The sequence below is a fragment of the Carlito syrichta genome, unplaced genomic scaffold (genome assembly GCF_000164805.1).
Source record: "Carlito syrichta isolate Samal-C Ts95f unplaced genomic scaffold, Tarsius_syrichta-2.0.1 Scaffold117767, whole genome shotgun sequence".
In the NCBI taxonomy this organism is placed as follows: Eukaryota; Metazoa; Chordata; class Mammalia; order Primates; family Tarsiidae; genus Carlito; species Carlito syrichta.
The window spans coordinates 388,628-411,458 of NW_007061863.1; the positions used below are offsets into that span (position 1 = coordinate 388,628).

Genomic DNA, 22,831 nt, shown 5'->3' on the forward strand with positions numbered 1-22,831 from the left:
CGAGGAGACGGCCGCCCAGTATGCGGTTATCGCCATCGTGCCCGTGTTCTGCCTCATGGGGCTGCTGGGGATCCTGGTGTGCAACCTCCTCAAGCGGAAGGGCTACCACTGCACGGCTCACAAGGAGGTCGGGCCCGGCCCCGGAGGCGGAGGCAGCGGTGAGGCCCGGCTGGGGTCCAGAGCGGGAGGATGGGCGCCGCCAGCCAGCCCAGCTGCAGCTCAGCTCAGGGTCTGCGGAGGTACCCTCCCTGGCCTGAGGGGTCTGACAGGAAGAGGCCTCGGAGGGCCCAGCAGAAGGCGACAGCCGCCAACTGACGGGGGAGGAAGGGGGAGGTGGTGGAGGTGTGGGGGGTGGGGGCAGAGCAGGGCTGAGATTCCCACCCTGGTGAGGCCCTGCCCAGTCGTGGGGTTCTGGACTCCTTGGAGGTCGCAGCGGTGTTTATGGCTCAAGGGTCAGGTGGCCTTTGAGGTATGCAGATGACCTCTGACCCCCAGCCTGGAGTGGGAGGAATGCCCTGCATCAGGAGGGCTGGTGGGGCGGCTGGGCAGGCACCACGAGTGGCTCGGGTTTCAGTTCCAGGCTGTGGTTTGAGTTACAAGTCTGGGAACCAGAGGGGAGGCACGTGCTAACCCCCCACCCTGCAAGCCCTGGGCCGTGGGCCCCACCTCTTCCCCACCCACCACTGTTCCCTGAACAGTAGGGGCCCCAAATGCCCATGGGTGAGTTGAGTGAAATGGCATTTCCCATGCCAGTACCCCAGGCCGTCTGGGGCTGTCTAGAGCCCCCTCCAGTTCCTGACACTGGAGTCTGGAGGTGGCAGAAAGAGGACCAGAGATTTGGCAGGCCGGAAGGCGGATGGCGACTTGGAGCTACTTTGCCTGTGACTGGGCTTGTTTTCCTAGTGACGTCCTTTAACTGCTGCCTGCTGCCTGGGTCCAAGTCCTAGGAGTTCTGTTGGCTGCTGGACCCAGGATTGATCATAGTGGCCCGTTCTCATGCCCGTGAGATCTGGGCCCAAAGCTGACCAGGAACCCTCAGTTAAACAGTTACATAGACAGGGTGGTGTGCAGGGAGGTAATAGGCCTGCAATAGCAGTTTGCTGTGGATGTGGGTATTCTGGGCGGGGAGGCAGCTCACAGTTCCCTGAGGCTGAGCGGGGGACAGGGCAGGCCAGGGGAGGCCGACCTTCCCACACACACATGCACAGGGACTGTGGCGCTCAGGTGGCCAGAACCTCTGAGCACCGGGGGCTGTTGGCTGCAGGAAGTAGCAACATCGAGCCGTAGAGGGGCTGATGGGCTTGTCTGAGCCTGGAGTCCCTCAGGTGCGGGCTCTGGGAGACTTCTGCCCCCAAACCCACAAGCACAGGGCCTGTGGTGCCTCTGAGGAAGAGCGGGGGCGCCCCCTGCCGGAAAATCCTGGTGCAGTTTGGCGTCTCCTCTTGCCGAGGATCATGGTCCTTCGCTTCTCTTCCCCAGGAATCAACCCTGCCTACCGGACTGAGGACGCTAACGAGGACACCATTGGTGTCCTGGTGCGCCTGATCACAGAGAAGAAAGGTGAGGAGGGGGTCTGGCCCCATCCCGACTGCTGCTAGGAGAGAAGGGTTTCCTGCAGGAGGCTGTGAGGCCGTGTAGGGGTCAAGAGTCCAGCCCTGCTCTGCCCCGCCCTGCCGGATGTCTCAGGCAGCCTGGTGCCCTCTGACCCTGCAGTGCTGCACGTCAGCCTCCTGTTCTTGCCTGGTGAAGGGGGAGAAAAAGGCGCACAGCCCAGGCTGGGGAGGGGTCGGTTAGAGGGTCTCTGCCGGGGCAGGAAGTGGGGGCTTCCCTGTGTGGCCAGAGCCAGGTTCTGACTGCAGCTGCCCACAGAGAATGCGGCAGCCCTGGAGGAGCTGCTAAAAGAATACCACAGCAGGCAGCTGGTGCAGACAGGCCACGGGCCTGCGCCCCGGTGAGTGGCAGGTAGGGGCAGGTGGTCAGCCTGCTCCTGGGGCTCACCTGGGTGGCCTTCCTCAAGTCACCCTGACCCCTCCACTCCCTGCTGACCCGGCCCGCCCGGCTGACTGCAGCCATCTGTGCCCTCTTGCAGGCCGCCGCCGGCGCCCCCCAGCATGCCGCACATCTGCCCGCACCGCCACCACCTCCACACTGTGCAGGGCCTGGCCTCGCTCTCGGGGCCCTGCTGCTCCCGATGCAGCCAGAAGAAGTGGCCCGAGGTGCTGCTGTCCCCCGAGGCCGCAGCTGCCGCGACCCCTGCTCCCAGCCTCCTGCCCAACCCGGCCAGGGCTCCCAAGGCGGGGGCCAAGGCGGGACGCCAGGGCGAGATCACCATCTTGTCCGTGGGCAGGTGAGGTGGGCAGACACGCAGGGTCGGGGGAAGATATGACAGCCCGTGGGGAAGACGGGGGCGGCAGGGTCCTCGGCTGAGCCCTGCTCAGTGCTGGCCTTGCTCTTATTGGGCCTCTCTGGGCAGTGGGAGCAGCCGAGAGAAGGCGGGACTTCCCGGCTATGCTGTGACTCGCAGGGGGTCCCCAGGGCAGGGTCTTGGCCCCCATCACACCTGGCCCTCTCAGGCCAAGGGCTTGTCCACCTGCAGCCTAGAGTTGGGGTAGGGTGGGGGCTGGGTACAAGCAGCAGAGTGAAGCCTTCGTCTGTGGGTGAGAGGGTGCTGGGAAGGGCTCAGGCATCACTAGGCCCCGGTTTTGATCCACGGACTTGCTGTGTGACCCTGCCCTCTCTGTGCCCGGGTTCCTCCTCTAACGGGGATGACTGCACCACCTTTCCTCACAGGTTCCGCGTGGCTCGGATCCCCGAGCAGCGGGCAAGTTCTGAGGTGAAGACCATCACGGAGGTGGGACCCTCAGGGGCTGATCTCCCCGACTGCCCCCAGCCCGGCCTCCCCCCTGAGCAGCGGGCACTGCTAGGAAGTGGTGGAAGCCACACCAAGTGGCTGAAGCCCCCAGCAGAGCACAAGGCCGAGGTGAGAGCCGGGGCGGGTGTCCGTGGGTGTGTGGGCCAGCCCTGACCCAAGACAGAGCAGCGGTGGAAGCACAAGGGGCCCTGGGCAGGGCCCACTTTCCCAGAGCCTAGAAGCCAGGCCCTGACTCGCTCCGGCCCCTTCCCCTCAGGAGAACCGCTATGTGGTCCGGCTTAGCGAGAGCAACTTGGTCATCTGAGAGCTGGCTAGTCTGAAGACACTGCAGCCCTGCCTTGGGAGGTTCCGAAGGCTTCCTGGAGGAGGTGGAGCTGCATCTGGGACTGTGAGGACCAAGAAGCCATGGTCCAGCAGACAGGACAGCCAAGGCCAAGGCCTGGAGGTGGAACCGTCCGCCCAGCGAGGAGGCGACAGGCCGGCAGGCACTGTGTGCAAGAGCAGATGGAGAGCCCTGCCCCGCCCCTGCTGCCAGGTTCCTCCCCTGCAGGCACCCCTGACCCCTGTGCCTGCCCTAGCCGGAGCCCACAGGAGCCTCTGTGCCACCAGGGGGCCAGGCTTGGCGGAGGGGCGGGGCCTGCACCCGGCACCCCTGGCCCCATGCCTTGGTCACTAGCTGGCCCCGCCCCTGTACGGGACCCTCCGGCAGGTCTGCCCCTCCCCCCTCTCCCAGCAGGTCCCGGAAAGGGAAGGGGCAACAAGTCCTGGGCTGGGAGTGTGAATCCCCCACCCCTGCTGGGCCAAGTGTTGCTGACTGTGAAGTGGGGAGTGATGACGCCTCAGTACCCGGGCTGCTCCAGCTCCTTGTAGGCTCTGGGCTGGGTCGTGAGGGCGGGGAGCTGGACTCTGCCACCCCTCCCATTAGTAGCTTTACCCGGCCCGTTCTGCTGCTTCCAGGGCCTCTGCCTTCAAGGCCCCCCACAGGGCTGTCCATCCGTGGCTCTGCCTACAGAAGGCGCTTAATGCATGTGCCTGCCCCCACCTTGCTGTTTTTAATGACACTGACGAGACAGACTTGAGCCAGCAGGGCTGTGGGGTAGAGCCCCAGCCTGTGCAGCCGCCCAAGACCTCGGGAGCTCCGGGCAGTGGGGCGCTGGCGAGGCTGGCGAGCACCTCGGGCTCGGTGGTGTCTGTGTCCCTGTGGTGCCATCTGGCTGCGAGGGCGACTGCCAGGCTCAGCCTGCATCTCCACTGTGGCTGAGCAGCCTGGTTATTTATGTGGGGCCGTGCGGGCGCGGGCCCGCTGCCCACCCCCATCCCTCTTATTTATTGAAACTCGCTGTTGTCCTGTCTGTGTCTCCATCCCCATCTGTTTGTTGACTAATAAAAGGTGGGAAAATGCTGTCACGGGAGCGTCTTTCTCTGGCCCTTCCCCAGGCCGTCTGTTCCCAGCCCACCTCTGGGAGCCCTGCTCTGTGCTGGGCACCACGTGCCGGACCGTGGCCCTTGAGGCACCAGCCTGGGCGGCAGGGAAGCAGGGCCTGCGAGAGGTCCCCGCCTCATCTGCTTCTCACGAGCCCCTGGCCGCGGTGTTGCTCGGCAGAAATAGAGCATGAGCCACTTATGTGGCTAAAAATATTCTAATAACCACATTGCAAAAAATTAAAAAGAAACTTAATTCTAATATATGTTAACCCAATAGATCCAAAATATTTTCATTTCACTATGAAATCGGTATGAAAAGTATGAATGAGCTAGTTTTTGCTTTTGCTTTGAAATCTGGTGTTTTAGGCATCTCGACAGGAACGAGCATATTTCCAGGGCTCCACGCCACGTGGCCAGCGGTGACCACACAGGGCAGTGCAGCACTAGAGGAGGCGCAGCTGTGCAGAGCAGGGTGGTGAAGGGTGCTGAGAAGATGAGTGGGACTGGAAGTGGGAGGAGGGGACAAGGCCCACAGAGGGAGCAGCACACACCGAGGCCAGGCACCAACACTGACGGGGCGCTGGAAAGTGTGGGCGCACAGGCCTTGTGCCAAGGACACGGGGCGCCTCAAGCGTTCGGGAAGGGGCAGAGCTCCCTCTTGGCCAGGGTGGACAGTGCAGAGACCACGGGAGCAGGGGTATCATGAGGAAGCTGTTGCAGTCGTCCTGGAAAGACTCCTAGGGCCGGCTGACGTGCTAGGGCCTGGTGATGGGCCAAGGAATTGGGGCCAGCTGAGTGGGGCAACTAGGCAGTGCCGTCCCGGGGGCACCTGTGACGGGCCGGGGGGATGTCCTGAAGCATCTGGATGCGAAGGCCCGGAGCTCTCGGGAGACAGCCACGGACGACCACCCCTCCAAGCACTCAGGTGGGCACGGACACAGGACTGGCCAGGAGGGAACACGTCCTGGGGCCAGGGCTTGGGCAGATCCCGGGCTGCTCCGGGCATGGCCGAGCAAGCGCTGCCAAGGGAGGAGGAACTCCAGGCAGGGACAGCACCCTGGCAGCCTGGGAAGGGGTGGGCACAGGGTGGGCGGCAAGGCCAGATGCTGCTGTGGAGATGGGACCACTGCATGCCCTGGTGAGTGGGCGGGGGGCTTGGGGGGAGTCCCCCAAGGGAGAGTGGGAGCAGGGCCGGGTCCGCTTCAGTAGATGGAGGAGCCAGCTCCCCACAGAAGCCTGGCTGTGCCAGGCCATGGCTGGCGGGGCCTCAGGCTCTGAGGAGAGGTTTGCAGTTAATCTGCGGGTCTTGCTGATGTTTGGTACAGTGTTTAAAGATGGAGGGGGCACCCACTTAGTGCTAGTGGCCTCACAGAGAGGCTGAAGAACTAGCAGAGGACACTTGAGGGAACCCGGGGAGGTGTGGAGAGGGCCACGTAGGCGTGGGCGGCTCCACTGAGAGCGGGACACTTCTCCTGGCAGGACCTGAGGAGGGCCCTGGCCCATCCCCTGCAGAGAAGACTCTCGCCCTGGGCGGATGTGCTCTAGGGTTCGGCCTCTCGCTGCTCCCCGAGGACCGAGAGCCCAGGTTTTCCTCTGGGGCTTCTCAGGTGGGCGGGAAAGGGATGGGCACCTGTGAGGACCCAGGACACTAAGGGTCCACCTGCATGTGGAGAGAGGAAGGAAGCAGGTGGGGGGCAGGAGCCGCAAGGGTCGCCCACGTCTGGGACAGGGCGTTGCCGTAGCGGGCTAGCAGAAGTCACCAAGGACAGTTCCCTGGGCTGCCAGGGTGTGCCTGGAGTCCCTCTTGCTGTCCAGCTGCACCTCAGGTTTGGCTGACCCTCAGCCAGCCACCCAACCCCACTCCACCTGGGACCTGGCTGGCACGCTGCTCACCCTGGGCACGGGGAGTGGGTGGACCCTCCCCCCCTTCCCGCTCTGGTCTCCACCTCCTTCCCCAGAGCAGTCTGGATGTCCTCTCCCGGATCTGCCCGCCCCGCCTGGGGAGGCACATCCAGATGCGAGCCAGCTGGAGGCTGAGACTGAGGCTGGGTCGGCTTCCCAGGCCAGGAAGGAAGCCCCCAGCACAGCCCTGGGCTCCCCTCCCGACACCCCCCGACCTCAACTTCTTGCTTGCTGGACGGTATGGCCCAGCCTCAGTTTCTCCACTTGTCACTTGGGATGTTGAAGCTAGCTCCCAAGAGTGGGCTGCAGAGCTGAGAGCTCGTAGGATATGTGTATGCCCTTGGCCTTCAGGGCTCACACCCTCACCCGGAAGCTTTTCTGGCTTCGCGTCTAAATTCCCACAGCCCTGTCAGCTCTTGAGCTCAAGACAGACCCTGGCTACCGGTGGAGATGGAGGCCAGGGTGGGGCTCTGGGCTGCCCGCTGAGGGGGGTTCTGAGCTTGACCTTTTGTTCAACCCCCTCTCTCGTGGGCCAGAATGGCCGGGTCCAGGGCCCACGCCTCCACCCCCGCCCCGCCCCGCCCAGCTCCTGGCCCTTAGACCTGTCACTGTGACCTGGAGCTGAGCCTCTGGGAGAAAAAAATCCCCTCCTGCACTTGAGAAGCTGGCTGCCACGCACAGCCCCAGCAATGCCTGTGCCAGAGGTGGTCTCTCCCGCCCACTGTGGGGGTTTAATGTGGGTCAAGGACAGGAGGGGAGGCTGCATGGAGGCACAGAGTGAGAAGCACTGCAGAGTAAAGAGGGCCAAGTTTTCATTCTGGCTGCAGGATGAGCCAAGTTACTTGGACTCTTGTGACTAAATTCTCAAAGGTGTGGCTGTGGGTACAGAGGAGCACTACAGGGGCCGGCCAGGGAAGGCACGGCGAACGGAAGGCTAGGGGAGTGGCCTGGGCCTGGACCAGAGCAGGCTTCGCCTGGAGGGGAGCGGAGATGAGATTCCGGTGTTTAGGAGGTAAAACTGACAGCACTTGATGACTCGGAGGCATGTAGCATCCTTCAACTGTCCTGTAACCATCAGCCACGAAGTCCCCCTTGCTTTCCCATCTGACAAATCCACCCTTTAAGAAAACTCAAGCCTTGCTTCCTCTGAGACAGGCAGCACACGGGCTTAGTGGCCAGGGCGATGGAGCCAGACCCACTGTGAGTTCTGCCTCTGCCCCTCGCCAGCTCTGTGTCCTTGGCCAAGGCACCCAGCCTCCTTAGCTGCCTCGTCTAAGATGGGGCTCACATGGTGTTTTAAGGTAAATGAGCAACAAGCGCCAGCCACGCGGTAGCCTCGAGAGGTGGCAGCTCCATGGAGCAGATAGCTCAGCAGATGTGCCAGTTCTTACGGCCTTACTGGGCTCCATATCGCATACTTGGCACAGGCACGGGAGTTGCTACTGCACAGCTCCTGTCAACTGTGGGGTCCGAGACAGGCCCCCTGCCTTGTCTGAGACGCAGCACAGGTATTTTTTGACTGCCAAGAACAATTTCAGCATCAGCTTGGGGAGAAGCCCAAGGGCCTCCCTGGCCCAGGGGGTGGCCTTCTTTTGGCCGTCTGCGCCTCCCTTCCCCAAGAACCACTCAGTCTAGTCACCTAAGACCTTTTTTTTTGGAAACTTTTTTTTAATAGTTATTGAGTGTTCTACAGCTTACAGTAAATATCATAGTTACAAATTCTTGGCTTCAATCTTTCAGAGTGATCACTATCTGATCTTCAAAACAAAACAAAACAAAAACCCAAAAGAATCCAAAACAACAAAACAAAACCAGATTTACACTCATACACACAAGCGAGGCCCTGGGCTTTCCAATCTTTACACGCCAGGATGTGTTTTGAAAACACCTATAAATTCTTTGATCAAACTACTTGGAAGACACCGGTCAAAGGTTTATTATTATTATTATTATTATTATTTTAAAATGCTTTTATTTTTAAAATGTGAGTTCCAATAAAATTTAAAAATTAGATTTCAACCTGTAGATTAAAATGAATTAAAAAATACAAAATCATATACAACGCTCTCTTCACAGGGATGTTACATGCCATGAGAACAGGTTTCTCTGCCATGTGATATGAAACAGGGATGCAGATGCCTTGAAGTCAGGATGGGAACAGGCCACTGGGCCTTTAAAGGTCATTACAGACAACTCCAAGTTGCTAAAGGTTAGCCTTACCTCCCCCTTGGGTCAGGAGGAGTTTTGAGTCACACCACAGATCTGTACAATCTGGCTGACCCGAGAAGGTCACACTGGGCCAGTCCCACTCTCCCTGACTCTCTTAGGCCTGAGGAGGAACGCTGGAGCCTGGAGGTGCTGGTCTAGCTGGGGTCAGGCCCAAAGCTGATTTCACCCATTTGATTCCTAAGGGCTGCTACTTATCTGCAAAGCTGTTACATCACACTCTTCAGAAAGGAAAATCTCCCTCGGCCAGGGGCTGGAAAGGGTACAGGGTCTCACTGCCACAGCAAGGATATCCAGGGACTAGGAAGGCAGCTACAGGGAAGCAAGTGCTGCCATGTCCCTTTCTGGCTTTGTGGCAGCCAGTCCCAACTCCTGTTGGGCTTTGGGTTGGACTCAATAGCATGCCAGACAGAAAATACCCATTGGAGAAACTGGGGGAGTGGGACCCAATCTGGCCAGGCAAGGCTGTCCGTGGAATGTTGAAGTGAGCCTGCCAGGAATTTTGAAGGCTGGGCCCTGGAACAGTGTAGCTCCTAATTTCAGAAACAAGGAGTATTCTAGGAGAGAGAGACATGGACGAGTAAAAGATGAACCCTGCAGCCACCCTGGCATGCCCACCGCAGCCTGGCACTGAGGCTTGGGTGTGGAATCTGATCATTTACCTGGCTGTGTTTCTTCAGCTATGTGGGTGGGGCCCAGACCCTGGGGGCTACATACCCACATGGAGCCTGCGTCCCCCTTGCCCACTCCATGACTCAACCCGCTCCAGATTCCCAGGCTTGGCAAGCAGCTGGGGCCACAAACCCAGTAGTGATGTGGTGGAATAAAGGATGGAAAAGAGACTCCACTCAACTGGAACTGAGGAGGAACGCCCTGGTGATATAGAAGATGAAGATGAAAGGGCCCTGTCCCCTGTGGCTACAGCAGAGCCAAGGAATGTGATATGCAGGGTTCCAGGCCTGGCTCAGCCAATACTTTACTGGAACCTTGGATGAGTTCTGTCTGCACAATGAAGATGCCAGAACTTCATGACCAAGGGGCCTGTCCTACTTTTCTGCTCCACATGATTCACTTCTGAAGGCCATCGGACCAAAGCAAGCCCTTCAGAGAAGTACTCTATTCCTGGGAGTGAGACACCTCAAATTTGGAACAATCTGGGTGGCCAGGAACAAGGGTTGGGATGTATACAGCCTACATGCTCAGAGTCTCCCTAAGTCCTGGTTCTTACCCAAGGGAAAAGCAAGCCCAGGGACTTCAGTCCATACGCTTTTGGTCAATCAGGGCTACCATGGGTCCCCTTGAAATGTCAGCTCACTGCATCTGGACAGTGGGCAGGCTCTTGAGTCGTAAGGTTTCCCAGGGACATAGGTCTATTAATAGAAAGATGCCTGGTACTGTCCTTGACCATGCATTCAGTCCTGGGCATCATGGCTCCAAAGTCCCCAAAGTGTTTTCTTCAAGTTAGGTCTTTTGTTGCAAATTCTTATCTTCCCTCTACCAGCTGGATATGCCTCTGGGTTTCCCAGTCTTATCACAGATCCTGGCCCAAAGCAGCAGTTGATAAAAATCTGCCCAGCCAAGAGGACTGAACTCCCCAGGTCTCCATAAAGTCTTCTGTTTGGGGACAGAGGCGACCTGCCTCTCCCTTCTTCATGCTTGCCACTGAGGGACGCAACAGATGGCAGCAGAAGAGCAGAGGATTGAAGATCTCAAATCCTGGCTCTTTTACTTAAGAACTGTGTGACCTTTTAGCGAGTCTCTTAAGTCTTCTGAGCCTTAGTTTTTTTATCTATAGGGATGGGGATTTTGGCCACCAATGTCAAAGCATTTTGCATACCAAAAAAGGTCTGGACAGGTAGGTATGTCCTTGTTGAATATTCAGAGAAGGGGATATTCACTTTGGGGTCATTGCCCAGTAGGAAAGAGAAGGAATGGCAACGGTCCTATCTCATGAGGAAGAAATTAAATATGTATTTTTTTTCAAAATGTGGCAAAAGATTATGTTTCAGACCTGCACTACTTGGAGTCATCCCAGCTTCTAGATCAAACTCCTCACCTGGGCTGGTGAAGAGAGGGAGCAAGGTTGAAGTGGGGAAGCCAGGGAGGTTGGCTGGTGACTTGAACCACTGTACCCTGACCCTGGCCACGAAGGTGTTGTACCCGGGGGGGGGCAGGCACTTGGGAAGGAGGCAGGGGTCTGCATGCTGGTGCCAGTGCTGCGGCTCACTGTGCCACGTGGGCACATCCCTTGCCTTCTCTGCCTTCCTACCCAGCTCTGACCTTTTGCCTGGCTTGACTCCCGGCCAGGGTCACCCGGAATCTTTGGATGACTGCTGGCTATGGTATCTTCTCCCAGTCACCTGTGGCCCTCCCAGGAGCTGTGCTCATCCAACCAGAGGCACACGCCTGGTCCTGCTCTTCTGGACTCAGCCCCTCTGCACTGACTCCCCAAGCTTGGCCAGGCTTGTGGATCTCCATCAAAGCAAGAGGGTGAGGCTAGCTGAACTAGGGCGCTAGTGCTCATACTGAAAGAAATGCCGGGCCTGGGCTTTTCCAGACCACAGCCTCTCAGTGCCTTATTTTCTCCCTGGGGCCTTCCTTTGCTCTTGACTTACACAGGAGGAGCTGGGATAGGGTACACAGATGCTTCTGTATGTGAGCCTGTAAGGGTCTGCCTGGAGGGGAAAGAGAAAGCAGACAGCCTGGGATTCAAGTGGCTCTGTCGCTTACTAGCAAGCTGCTCTACTTTTCTGAGCCTCCATTTCCTCATGGATCAAATGTGGGAAATAATCTCTATTTCATAGGGTTAAACCAGATGATGTGTGCTAAACTGCTCTGTGAACTCTGAGGTCCAGATGCTAGTTCTACTCACTGGTGTAGAAAGAACAAGAGTTCAAGGTCATTCCTAGGTCTCCTCCTTTTCTTACTTCCTCTCTGTAGTTCCACCCCAGCCCACCTGGAGGCAGCAGGGTTCCAAGACGCCTGGTCGGATACTAGCCTTTTGTTCACTGTAGGCCTGTTTCCTCATTTGTCAACTGGGTGTAATAACTCTGACTCAGCCCCTCTCTCAGGACGAGTAAATTAAAGGCTGTGAAGTGCTTTAAAAATCTATGACACATCTGACATATGCAAAGGTTTCCTATTATTATTATCATTATTATTATTTTGGCATTTTTCAAACACATATGACATAATCTAAAACAACCTTCACCCACCTTTACAAAACCAAAGAGGGTGGGAGGAGGTATTTGCAAAAAAAATGGATTAACACTGGAAAACTTTCTGTTGTTATAAAATGAAACCTCATCAGCATCCCAGAATTTAGAACATCCCAGAATTTAGAACAGCTGGATTTTTGTCTTACTGGTCCTGAAGATCCCTGGACACCCGGGAAAGTGGGCCCCCAGACTTGGCTCTGGGCCAAGGATGCTGATGGGCTCCACCCCCTGGGAACAGCTAGACAGCTTCGGAGGTCCTTCCAGCCCAAGGGTTTCCTGATTTTTTTCCTCCTTTAGGGACACACGGGAGGTAGGGGAGAAGGGTATATCCAAGTTTGCATGATTTAAAATGAAAATAGTTATTCAAAAGTCCCAAATGTTGTCAATGATCCCATTTTTGTACAGTAAAATGTTCCTGCCCCACCCCTAAAGGGGCTGCTGGCCCGGCCCAGCCCAGCGCTGGGTGCAGGAGCGTGGTGCTGGGTCATCCAGGCTCCTGGCTGAGACTAGCGGGGCCTCCTTGTCCCAGGGCTCCCTCTTCTCCCAGATGAGCCTAGGTCTCCTGGGACTTGTCCTCCTCTCCTGGTGACTCCCACTCTCTTCTTTCTCTTCCTCTCCTCTCAGGATGAGGGGCTACTGTCCTAAAAGCATGGCCTCTCCTTTTCAGCCAGCCCGCCCACCTGCTCCTTTTCCTAGAAGTGGAGTCAGGTACAAGACGAAAGTTCCAGATGTCTTCACAGAATTTCCAAATGCTATTTCTTCATTTGCAATTTCTGCCATCTGCCCCCATGTGGCCTCTGCCCAGTTTTCGGCCCCGCCTTTGGAGTCCAAGGCGGAAAAGAGCAGAAACAAGAGCCCAGAGACTGTTTCAGAGCTCACCAGGTGTGGGCACTGCTGACTTAATTTTTACAAAACCAAGCCAATCCATCCCTAGGTAAATTTTTGCAGGCAACGTGCCACTAGGTAGGAAGGCTGCATTTAATGCTAATTCACTGCGAGGTCGAGGGAAGTCCTTTCCTCTTCTCTGGGCCTCAGTTTCCTCATCTATCAAATAGGGGAAGGAATGAGATGAATTGCTAAGGTCCCTTCAGTTCCATGAGTCTATGAAATGTTTATTGCTATTGCTTTTCCTTCACTATCCTGACCTTCAGAGCCGCCAGCACCCACCTGGAATGTGGTTCCTTCACTTTGGCCATGAATGGCACAAGGTAACCAAGAGCTTGGCCTGCCTGCCAGCCCTACAGACAGACAGGTGAGCCCTGGCACTGGGAAAGGCAGAAGGGAAAGGGAGAGAAATGCCCTAGGTGGCCACTCTTATCAGGAGAAGGGCCTCATAAGAGTGGGACCATGAGAGCTCAGAGACCGAGGTCTGGATTACACAGGGCGCCTGGCCTTCCAAGGCCTCAGGATACTGGGATCCCACTACCCTGCAGCTGCCGGCAGGTCTGAGGTCAAAATCACCTTTTGAGGAAGTGCCAGGTCAGTTAACATCACTGTGCAAATCAGACGGTGCAGGCCGACAGTGTGGCCTAGGACCTTTCAAATCAAAGCCACCAAGCAAACACCTCTCTCCCCTTCTTCCCTCTCCTTCCCCACAGTACCCCCTCCCCCCACCCTCCCCCAAATTCTAAAGCCTGGCTTCCCCAGGTTCTCAGCCTGGAGTATTAAGCTGCTAATAACACTCCTACATAATCAGGTGGTTTTGGTCTTGGTCTGTTGCGATGGTTCTAAGAAGACTTTCTGTTTGTGTCAGGACATGGTAATATCCCAAACTAATCTTGCTTAAGAAAAACCAAAAAAGGACAATCCCCAGAGATGTGGCCTGCTCAACAGCTCGAGTTTCTACCCTGGACCTGAGGGCCACATCTGTTTATGCTCTTCAAATGAAACCGAGCCTTGGGCTGAACCATTGCAATAAACCCTACTCTCTGCTTGCCACCTCACTGGGATTCCCGGGGACAGGATGCTTAGGGAGGCAAGGAAGAGCAGAGAGGACGTGGCCTGGTCAGATGGAAGGGGAGGGTTGGGCTGGAGGGGCAGAGGATAAGAGGGGGGCAGTGGGGGAGAGGCAGGAGATTAGAAAAAGCAGCTTTTACAAAAACCAAAAATAAAAACCGAAACCATTAAAGATGCATAAAGTGACCCTTGCACTTCCGTTGTCTCTTCTTGCAAATAGAGGTGGTGCTGCTAGGGAACTGCTCCAGCACCGGTGTAAGACTTGAGTAGTTGCATACAATGTGTGACTCCAGATCTGCAGGGGAAAGGGAAGGTCATCAATGACAGCGATACTCTAGAGGCCACTTCAGGAAGCCTCTGGACCCACCCCTCAACTTGGGAGCCCCAAATAGTACCCTCTATACCTCGGTGGGCTGCCTGCTTCCCACCCGTGGGAGCTGGGCTCTCTAGTGCCAAGAGTCCCTGGAGGAGGTGGGGGATTTCACAGTGACATCCCTGGAGCCTTGCAGTTCACTGGCACTGCCTTACAGGCAGTAAGGAAGCTAGTGGTGTGAGTCAGCCCAAGGTCTCCAACTGGCTCCCCCCAAAGCCAACATCTGATTTAGGTAAGATTTCATCTGAAGAGTGGGGCCCACAGTTAAAAGAAGTCGGAAAACAATTAAGTGAAGAGCACAGAATTTAGTACTAGAGGACTGAAGTTTAAGTCCTAGCTTGATTTTACTGGCTAAGTCACTTTTATCTGTAAAATAGAGTTAATGATCCTTATGTCACAGAGCTACTATTCAGCTACATGTCACAGGGGTAACATGTCAAGTGTGATATTACGGACCTTAGAACAAGAAAACAACTCATAACTTCGACTGGCACCTGCCTCTGCTGACACCTGTGCTCCAGATTCAAGCTGGGGCTTTGAGGCAGCTCTGTGTGTACGCCCTCCCTCTTCTCCCATCCTGGCCCCACTCACTTGGATGGGTTGCAGGCTTTACCAGTGCGGGGGCACGTAGCTGTACGCAGGGGTTCCTTGGGCCCTGTATGTTGGCATGGAGACAGGGTGTGCCCCAATTGCGGTGTGCTGGGGTGTAGTCAGCAGGGTACCTGAGCATCCAGAGAGAGAGGAATTAGCCTGACAAGGGCACAGGGGCGAAGATGAAACCGAGGCGCTATGCATGGCTGCTCCCTCTGCCCTAGCCCCCATCACCCTTGCCCACCTGGTGAACCGCTGTCCACCCTTCTCCACCATGCCAGGCTTCACCTCCCCAGGGAATCTTTTCTGATGCTGGAGGACAGAATCAATCACTATCCTTCAAAGCCTGCCTTTTCCTTCTCTTTGTATGCTTCTCTTACTGGACACACCTCATACCAAGCAGTAACTTGGTGTCTGTGGTTGCATTTCCCACACTAACCTGGGTGCTCTCAAGGGCAGGGCTCTCTGGTCTATCAAGATGTGGTCCCCAGAACCTGAACAACAGGCTGGCACTGAGATGTCCCACAGCTTGCTGACTTGATCTAGGGAGCAAGGCCTCAACCATGCCTTGAAGTTAGGGCAGAATAAAACCCAAATGCCCATTCTCCTTGTGCTTTCTTCCCTCGCTGGTTCCTCTAAAACTAGGTCTCTGGAGGCTGTTCAGAGCTCTCTTGTCTTCGCATGCTCTTCATTGGAATGCCCATATTTCCCCCCAGCTGTCAACTCATCTGATGACTTCCTTAGAACCGTCTCTCCCCCAGATCTGCTCCCCCCTCCCCTATCCTCGAGATTCCTTAACGGCAGAGCTCTGGTCTGATTCCTGGCATAAGCCAGAAATGGGGAAGGGGTCCTTAAGGACTTCTGCATCCTTCATCCCTCATGAGTAATTACTGGGCAGGCCCTTAAGCTCCTGTGTGCTAAATGACATTGCCCCTGTGCCCTCTCTTCTGAGCCCCCTGCTGCTCCCGGAGTCCTTGCGTCATCATCTCTCCCATAAACTACATTGACAGCCTCCTCACTGACCTACTTGCTTCTAGCTCTCCTTCTAATCCTGCCTCCACCCTGCAGTTAAAGAATGTTCAAACCCAACTGCATCCCTCCCCTGCTTAGCCCCCTTTGTGAGCTCCGTATCAAAAGGTATTCAAGACTTGTCACCATCTTATCCTTGCCAGCGCTCTGGCCACCTGTCCAACTCCATACCCCATTTCCTAAGGGTCTTGAACCCTTTCTATTCTGTGAACATCCCACACTCCTTTCTGCCTGCACTGCATTTCCCTCTTTCACCTCTCTGGTTAGCCTCTGTTCACCCTTCAAGGCCTAGCTCAATATGTCCTTCTTGGTGAAATCTACCTCATCCCTCAGGCCGACAAGGATTTCTTGTGCTCTGCTGCAGTCGATTACATGATTGTATTCTCCACTCTGTGATGAGTTTCTAGAGAGGGATGAATACTGATGCAGACATTGCTCTCACCTGCTGACATTGCCATGGTGGTACCGGCCACCATGCCCATGGCCACGCCGTTGGTCCTAGGGGCAGCAACAGGTGCTGGGTAGATGGCGGAAGGAATGCTGTTGGGCTGGACAACCGTGGTGTGGTGGATGACATGGGGCTGGGCAGCATACACCGGCTGTGTGTAGTAGGCTCCCTGGGGGAAAGAGGCTGAGGTCACATAGGCATGTGGACAGGTGAGCAGGGTGTGGAGAGGAGAGGGATGGAGTGAGAGCATTACTGGCCCAGGGACAAGCAGTCTGGGCCTCAGCCAGGGCTTGGCTTCTGTCTCACCACGTGACTGTGGTCAGTTCAGTGCCAGGCTCAGCTTGGTCTGTAAAATAAGACTCTACCCTGTCCTGCCGAGCTCTTAGGGCTGCTATGATTATCTAATGGGCTAAGAGCTCTCCTCCTTTAAACCTGGTTTTAGCATTTTAAAATGTTTGTATCTCACTACAATATACCTTTATAAGCTGCCTAAACTTTAAAGGCAGGGACTGCAATCGATCAGTGACTAAGTGTGTGAGGAGGGTGGGTAAGCTCGAGCACATACACTGGAGAATTAGAAGCAGTATTATCATACTGGTGTAAATGCTGGCATTTTACTTATTGAAAAAAAATCTCATAAATGGATAGCATTTTCCAACACATCTTTTTTTTTTTTTTTTTTGAGTTGTCGTCTCACTCTGTTGCCCAGGAGGTTGGAGTGCAGTGGCATGCTCACGGCCACTGCAGCCTTGACCTGCTGGGTTCAGGTGTTCCTTTTGCTTCAGCTTTTCAAGTAGCTGGAACAGGCGCATGCCACCATGCCCAGGTAATTTTTTGATTTATTGTAGAGATGAGGTCTTGCCAAGTTGCCCAGGCTGGTCTTGAACCTGTGGCAATCAATCCTCTCGCCTCAGCCTCCCAAAGTGCTGGGATTACAGGCTTGAGCTACCACGCCCAACCTTCAAGATATCTGTTTCCCTTTAGGCAAAAAGGAGATGGAGACAGAAGTCTGAGGTGACTTCTCACCGCCTTAATCGCTTGGCTGCTTCCAGCTGTCACAGTTCACAGGCTGGCTGACTTTTATGGGGAAGAGACAGAAGACCCTGAAATAATCCTCAAATGTTTCTACTTAAGAATGTGTAGCACATATACTAAAATTGGACCGATACAGAGAAAATTAGCATGGACCCCAAGCAAGGATGACATGCAAATCAGTCAAGCGTTCCACATTTACAAGGAAAAAAAAAGAATGACTAGAGTTTCAGAATGTGGATTTGCAATCCTAGAGGTCTGAGAGCAAAGTCTAAAACAGCCTGCCATGAATGAGAAAAACTAACCTCAAGGCTCTAGTTTTATTTATAAAGTTTTACCTTCTAGTCTACAACATAGCTGTTTTTTGAACCAAGAGTATTCTTCTCACCACTTACACCTCACTTAGAACTGTCACTCCAAAGGAATGTGCCCGGGCGTGCTGGAGCTTGATACAGGACCTGGCTCGCACCAATCCTCTGAGGACACACATTCTCCAGCTGAAGGAGCCCAGAGGGGGCAGTGAGGCACTGAGACAGAGAACAGCTTGTCCAAGGTCATACAGGACACTAGTGGCAGAGCCCAGGCATTTTCCTCCTCTACACTCAGCTCACAGACTTTATCAAGGAAGAGTAGACCATGACATACTGAGGTCTCATCCTGACTCAACCAGTAGCTCACCGTGACCTTGAACAAGTCATTCCCCTCTCTGGATCTCAGCTTCCCCACTTGTTAAAAAGGAGTTGAGCTAGATGATCTCTAAGGGCCTTTGCCCGCCATGACATTCTGAACTCTGTTAATCAAAATAACCATACCTCACCCCTCTGGGGGCTGAGATGTAATGAGAAAGGGAACAGACTGCAGGGATATTGCTTCAATGACACAACAGTGATAGCTGGCTGGGGCCATGAACTCTCCTTTCCTCTTTTCCTCACCCTACCCAATCCACTGTATCACGCCATGCCCAGGCCAGAGGCTCCTCTATTTGCAGAAGAAGTGGGCTTAGGTTTCTACATGTACTTACCTGGGCATACAGATTCTGCTGGGGGTAGGCACTTCTGATTGGATACATGGCCGTCTGATAGGGATTGGGTGATGGGGAGTAAGGGGGTGGAGCAGTATTACTCTGGGTTGGTGGGACCTTGTATGGTGTCCCGGCAGTATATCCTGTACCAAGGCAATAAAAGAGACCTCCAGTTAGTTGACAGAACAGCATTGCTAGAAGGCAGCAGGTTCCAGTCACGACTCCCCAGACAAGGATGGGTTGAATCCAGGCTGGAAACACAGATGAGAACAAACAGAGAACAGGGCTCCACCCAGAGAGCCCTAGCCCTAGAAGCAGCTCCCTCAGTCCTGGTGCACAGGGCTGCATGTATGATTCTGGGCATCTTTTATTTCTCTGCGTCTCAGGGCTCTCATCTGAAAAATAAGAGGCTGGAACCAGATGGTCTCTTACGGGGACCCTTTTGGCTCTAACAGCCTGGGATTCTGAGCTGTCTGTGTGAAGCAGGCAGTTGCACACAGATGGGGGTCCCTCAACCTACCCACCCTTTATTGCTACTATCTATCTTCTTGTTTTCCTCTCCTCACTCAGCATCCCAGTGTATCTTCTGCTGCTGTTTCTGTCTTTCTGGGTCTGGTTTTCCCGCTTACTCTCACTCTATTTCTTCTTCTCTTTATATCTCTCCCTTTTTGGACTTCCCTCCACCATGTACCCCTTCTTCCCCACCAAGATTGAAGGTGAAATCCCAGACAAAACACCATTCAGAGATCCTCATCTTCTGGGCTACAGAAAAACTCTGCTCCACAGAGCTGGCTTTTCTTCCCCTCCCGGGTCTGGAGGAGGACCACTGCAGCCTGAAAGGCCTGAAGTCATGGATCACAAAGATTTACATCAGCCTAGAACTCAGGCCATGTCTGTGCAACAGCAAGAGGGACAAAAGCTGGGGCTGGGGCTGAGAAGTCAGGCCCAGGAAGCTCACAATTGGCCATGTACACAAATTGTGCTGCCTTTGAAATCCCCTGGAAAAGACAGTCTGTACACAGAAAAAACTTGAAACACGAGTCACTCAGGAACAAGACTGACTCCTTACAGAATCACAAAATGAAATAATTCTGTGGAACCCAAGTGATTGTCACAACACTCTCACTTTACATAAGGGGATCCTGGGGCTCAGAAGAGGTAAGTCATTTCAGAAACTTCTCCTAAAGACAATAAACTCTTCTAAGTTGAGGGGACAGTGCTAGGGGCCCTAGGCTTTGAAGCCCAGGTGGGGTGGTACTGAGTCAGCTTTTGTCCTGTGGTCCCGTCCTGGGTGGGTCTGGCTGACCAGTGAACCTCTCTGGGCTTCGGCCCTTTCACCTGCAAGATGCTCACCCAGGACTCTTTTGGCTTCAAGGTGCTGTTTCTTCAAGAAGGGAGTGAGGGGCAGGATGGAGACAGGACATTATTGGAAGAGGTCTAGGCTTCAGTCCCGGGTTTCTCCCTAATTTGTGGTGACAACTGCTACATCTCTGAGCCTTAGTTTCTTATTTTGTAAATTCAGGAGGCTAGGAAGAAAGGTCTCTTCCTAAGCTCAAATTCTATGATTCCAAAGATCCTGGGTCTCTTCTACCCCAACCCCAAGTAAAATCAAGCTACCACATGGTCACAAATCTCTCAGTCCACATCACGGCTTTAGCTTGGCACCTGCTTGCCATGGATGACTCAGGAGGACATGAGAGCTGCTGTTCAGTTCCATAAAAGGTGTCTTGTCCTCTCTAGTGGAATCTTGTAATTTATTTTTCCACCTGCAGATCCATAGCCTATTCTATGAAAAACTGGTTTTGTGCTTGGGGAAATAAGTGGCACCGAGGATGGAGTGGAAAGGACACCTTAAAGAGAAGGTAGCATTAATAAGAAGCAGAAACTAACTGGAAGTGGGAGTGTCAGTCAGTTGAGGGAGAAGTCTAGAGCAGATCCCTTGAAGTGTCTAGATTATGGCGCTAACCATGAGATGTCATAGGAAGAGAAGCAGATATCGCGTGGGAAGACAGGAATCTAGCTCTGCAGATATCTAGATGGAGCCATCTGATGGGTACTTCACTTTGGAGACAGTTTGCTATCTATAGGACAAAGGGAGATTATAGAAAAACCAAAGACAGATACATCCCGAGTGTGCACAATAGACTGTCGATTCCAAGGGATCTTTTTTTATTTTTATTTTAAAAATTTTTTTGAGTTGGAGTCTCACTCTGTCACCCAGACTGGAGTGCAGTGGCCATTCCCGGTCACCGCAGCCTCGATCTGCTGGGCTCCGGTGATCCTTCCGCCTCAGCCTTCCAAGTAGCTGGGACTACAGGCGTGCACTAACACGGCCGGCTAATTTTTTGATTTATTGTAGAGATGAGGTGTCGCCAAGTTGCCCAGGCGGGTCTCCAACCCGTGGGCTCAGGCAATCCACTCACCTCAGCCTCCCAAAGTAGGGGATTACAGGCTGAGCCACCGAGCCCGGCTCCAAGGGATCTTAACAGTTGGTTTGCCAAAGAAAAGGAAAGAAAGAGTTCTACAGATCCTTAAGTTTGTGATGTAGCAATGTAAAACAGAGATAGTTTTGATTTTTTTAAATGCCACAACCGTGAGAAGTGTTTAAAGTGGTAGGGTAAATTGTGAACCTCTAAGACAAGGATATGTAAGAGACTATATCTCTCAAATTCACCTTTTTTCATATTATTAACATTTAAAATGGGCAAATTTCAGTCATGGTTTTTAGTAAGTGCAGTTTGATATGGTAAATAAAGTTTTATTGTAGCACAGCCATGCCCACTCATTTACATATTGACTATAGCTACTTTCCTGCTACAATAGTAGTTATGACAGAAACCACATGTCCTGAAAAGCCTAAAATATTTATTATCTGGCCTTTTACAGGAAAGTTTGCTGACCCTGGACTTAAAGGAATAAAACAAGGTATGGAAAGTCCTGCAAGAATACCGAGCATCTATTTTTTTTTCAGGAGAGCAGAATACCCCTGAATCAGAAGATGCCTGTTTCTAAAAACTGCAGCATAGAGTAGTGGTTATGAGCAGACTGCCTGGGTCCAAACCCTAGCTCTGCTACTTAATAGCTGAAGACTATATCAGTCTCCTTATCTGTAATATAGGGATAGTAACTATCTACTGTGAAGAGTTCCTGTGATAACTACATTAATTAATAAGTACAAAGTACTTAGGACGGGACCTGACATATTATAAGTACTTTGTAAAAATTAGCTATTAGTACGTTTTCTGTCCTGGGGTTACGCAAGCAGAGACTAGTCTGAAAGATAGGCGATGGGAAGTTAAACTATGAATAATATGGTCTGTTTCAACTTGGAACACAGATTTCAGGATTCTAATATCCTAAAATTTTATGGCTTAAAATGCCATGATTTTATGCTTCTTTAAAGTTGACAAGCAAACGATGCTGACGACATTCCTTTATGCTCCTGGAGAATGTGCTCTGAAATTTTTATAGTCCCTGGGGAAGCTGTACTACCCGCTCTATGCCACAAGGACAACCATATTACAAAGTGTTGAGACTATCTCTCTGAGGAAAATCAAAAGGCTCCAAGAAACTGCAGTAGAATTTGGTTTCTCCATCCAAGAATAACCTTGCCTGAGAATATTTCCCTTTCTTCATGTTATTTTGAAATGAGACACACATATACTTAGAATACAAATCAGTAGCCAGAACACCCTTGGCAGTCAAAGAGATGATACTGCAGAAGAAGGCTTTGCTTGCATGTCCAGACAGTTTTGAGATAGGAGAAGCAGAAGTGCAGAGCTAGAAGAGACTCTAGGGATCACTGAGACTAACAGACACAGGTCACAATGAGATACTAAGTAGCTGCTAAAAGAGAGAGCTACTGCTTACAAGTTCAGGACTAGGTACTGGTCCTCTAACCAGAGCGATTCTCAAGGTGACCTTTTGTGTCAGGAGGATCTCACAGGAGGCTGCAGCAACTGCCCGAGGGCCCTCATCCTGGGCTCAGTCAGTGAATGAGTCAGATCAATTCCTCTCCCAGGGAATATCCTCGTTTGGACTAGATAATATCAGAGGATCTTTCAAGAACTCACATTTTAAGTCTGGGTATTTCAGTAAGACTTTTATGAGGAAATCATTGCCAAGAACTTTCCACAACTGACTGGTGGTCCTGTCAATACTCCTGAGGAACACTAAAAACTCCCCTGGAGCCATAGCCTGGGATATCTGGGTAACACAAACATCAGGGTTTATTACTTTGTGCATCTAAATAAAAGAAGCTGTTGGGTGTGTTGCATAAAAAAACTCATAGATTCTGCCCAAATGAACTTAGACTTAATTCACTCACTGGAGGCCTGGCTATCCTGAAAGGAATTCTAAATCTGCAGGTCAAAGAATTAGAACTTCAGAATGTTATGCCTTAAGGACATCAGAGACTTGCATTCAACCTTTTCCCTTCTGGAGGAAGAACCTGGATCCCAGAAGGGCAGGCTTTCCCCAAACTGCACAGCACATCAGTACAGAGCTGGGCCCAAGTTTAGGCCCCCCCCATGCCATGCCCTGGGCAGAGCTCTTGCTGATTTAAAGGCCTCTGCAGCCCCAAATTGGGCATTTGTTATACTGGCCCTTTGTGTCCTCATTTCACTAAAGACAAAAGAATAGAGAAAAAGGAATTCGATCACTAGAAATTTCAGCTCTGCCTTATAAAACAGGCTTTGTTTATGATGTCCTATTCTTTCTCTCAGGTTCCTAACCATAA

General features: G+C 53.1%; 2 protein-coding genes across 4 annotated transcripts in view; one reads left to right on the forward strand and one right to left on the reverse strand.

Annotated features, from left to right (window-relative positions):
• Window positions 1-3,464, forward strand: part of RELT (RELT, TNF receptor) — a 6,280-nt gene extending 2,816 nt beyond the window's left edge. Inside the window, 6 exon segments of the mRNA XM_021707042.1 lie at window positions 1-158; window positions 1,480-1,560; window positions 1,870-1,951; window positions 2,090-2,347; window positions 2,791-2,980; window positions 3,129-3,464. The exon segment at window positions 1-158 is cut by the window's left edge and continues 21 nt beyond it. Coding sequence (XP_021562717.1) covers window positions 1-158; window positions 1,480-1,560; window positions 1,870-1,951; window positions 2,090-2,347; window positions 2,791-2,980; window positions 3,129-3,176 — 817 coding nt within the window. The 3' untranslated portion in view covers window positions 3,177-3,464.
• Window positions 3,465-7,846: 4,382 nt separating this feature from the next.
• Window positions 7,847-22,831, reverse strand: part of FAM168A (family with sequence similarity 168 member A) — an 81,787-nt gene continuing 66,802 nt past the window's right edge. For all 3 annotated transcript variants that reach the window (XM_008074577.2, XM_008074572.2, XM_008074586.2), the window contains 4 exons: window positions 18,094-18,236; window positions 16,035-16,209; window positions 14,564-14,694; window positions 7,847-13,894 (listed from right to left, as the gene is read on the reverse strand). In XM_008074577.2, the coding sequence (XP_008072768.1) occupies window positions 14,582-14,694; window positions 16,035-16,209; window positions 18,094-18,236 (431 nt within the window). In that variant the 3' untranslated portion in view covers window positions 7,847-13,894; window positions 14,564-14,581. The remainder of the gene's footprint in view (window positions 13,895-14,563; window positions 14,695-16,034; window positions 16,210-18,093; window positions 18,237-22,831) is intronic.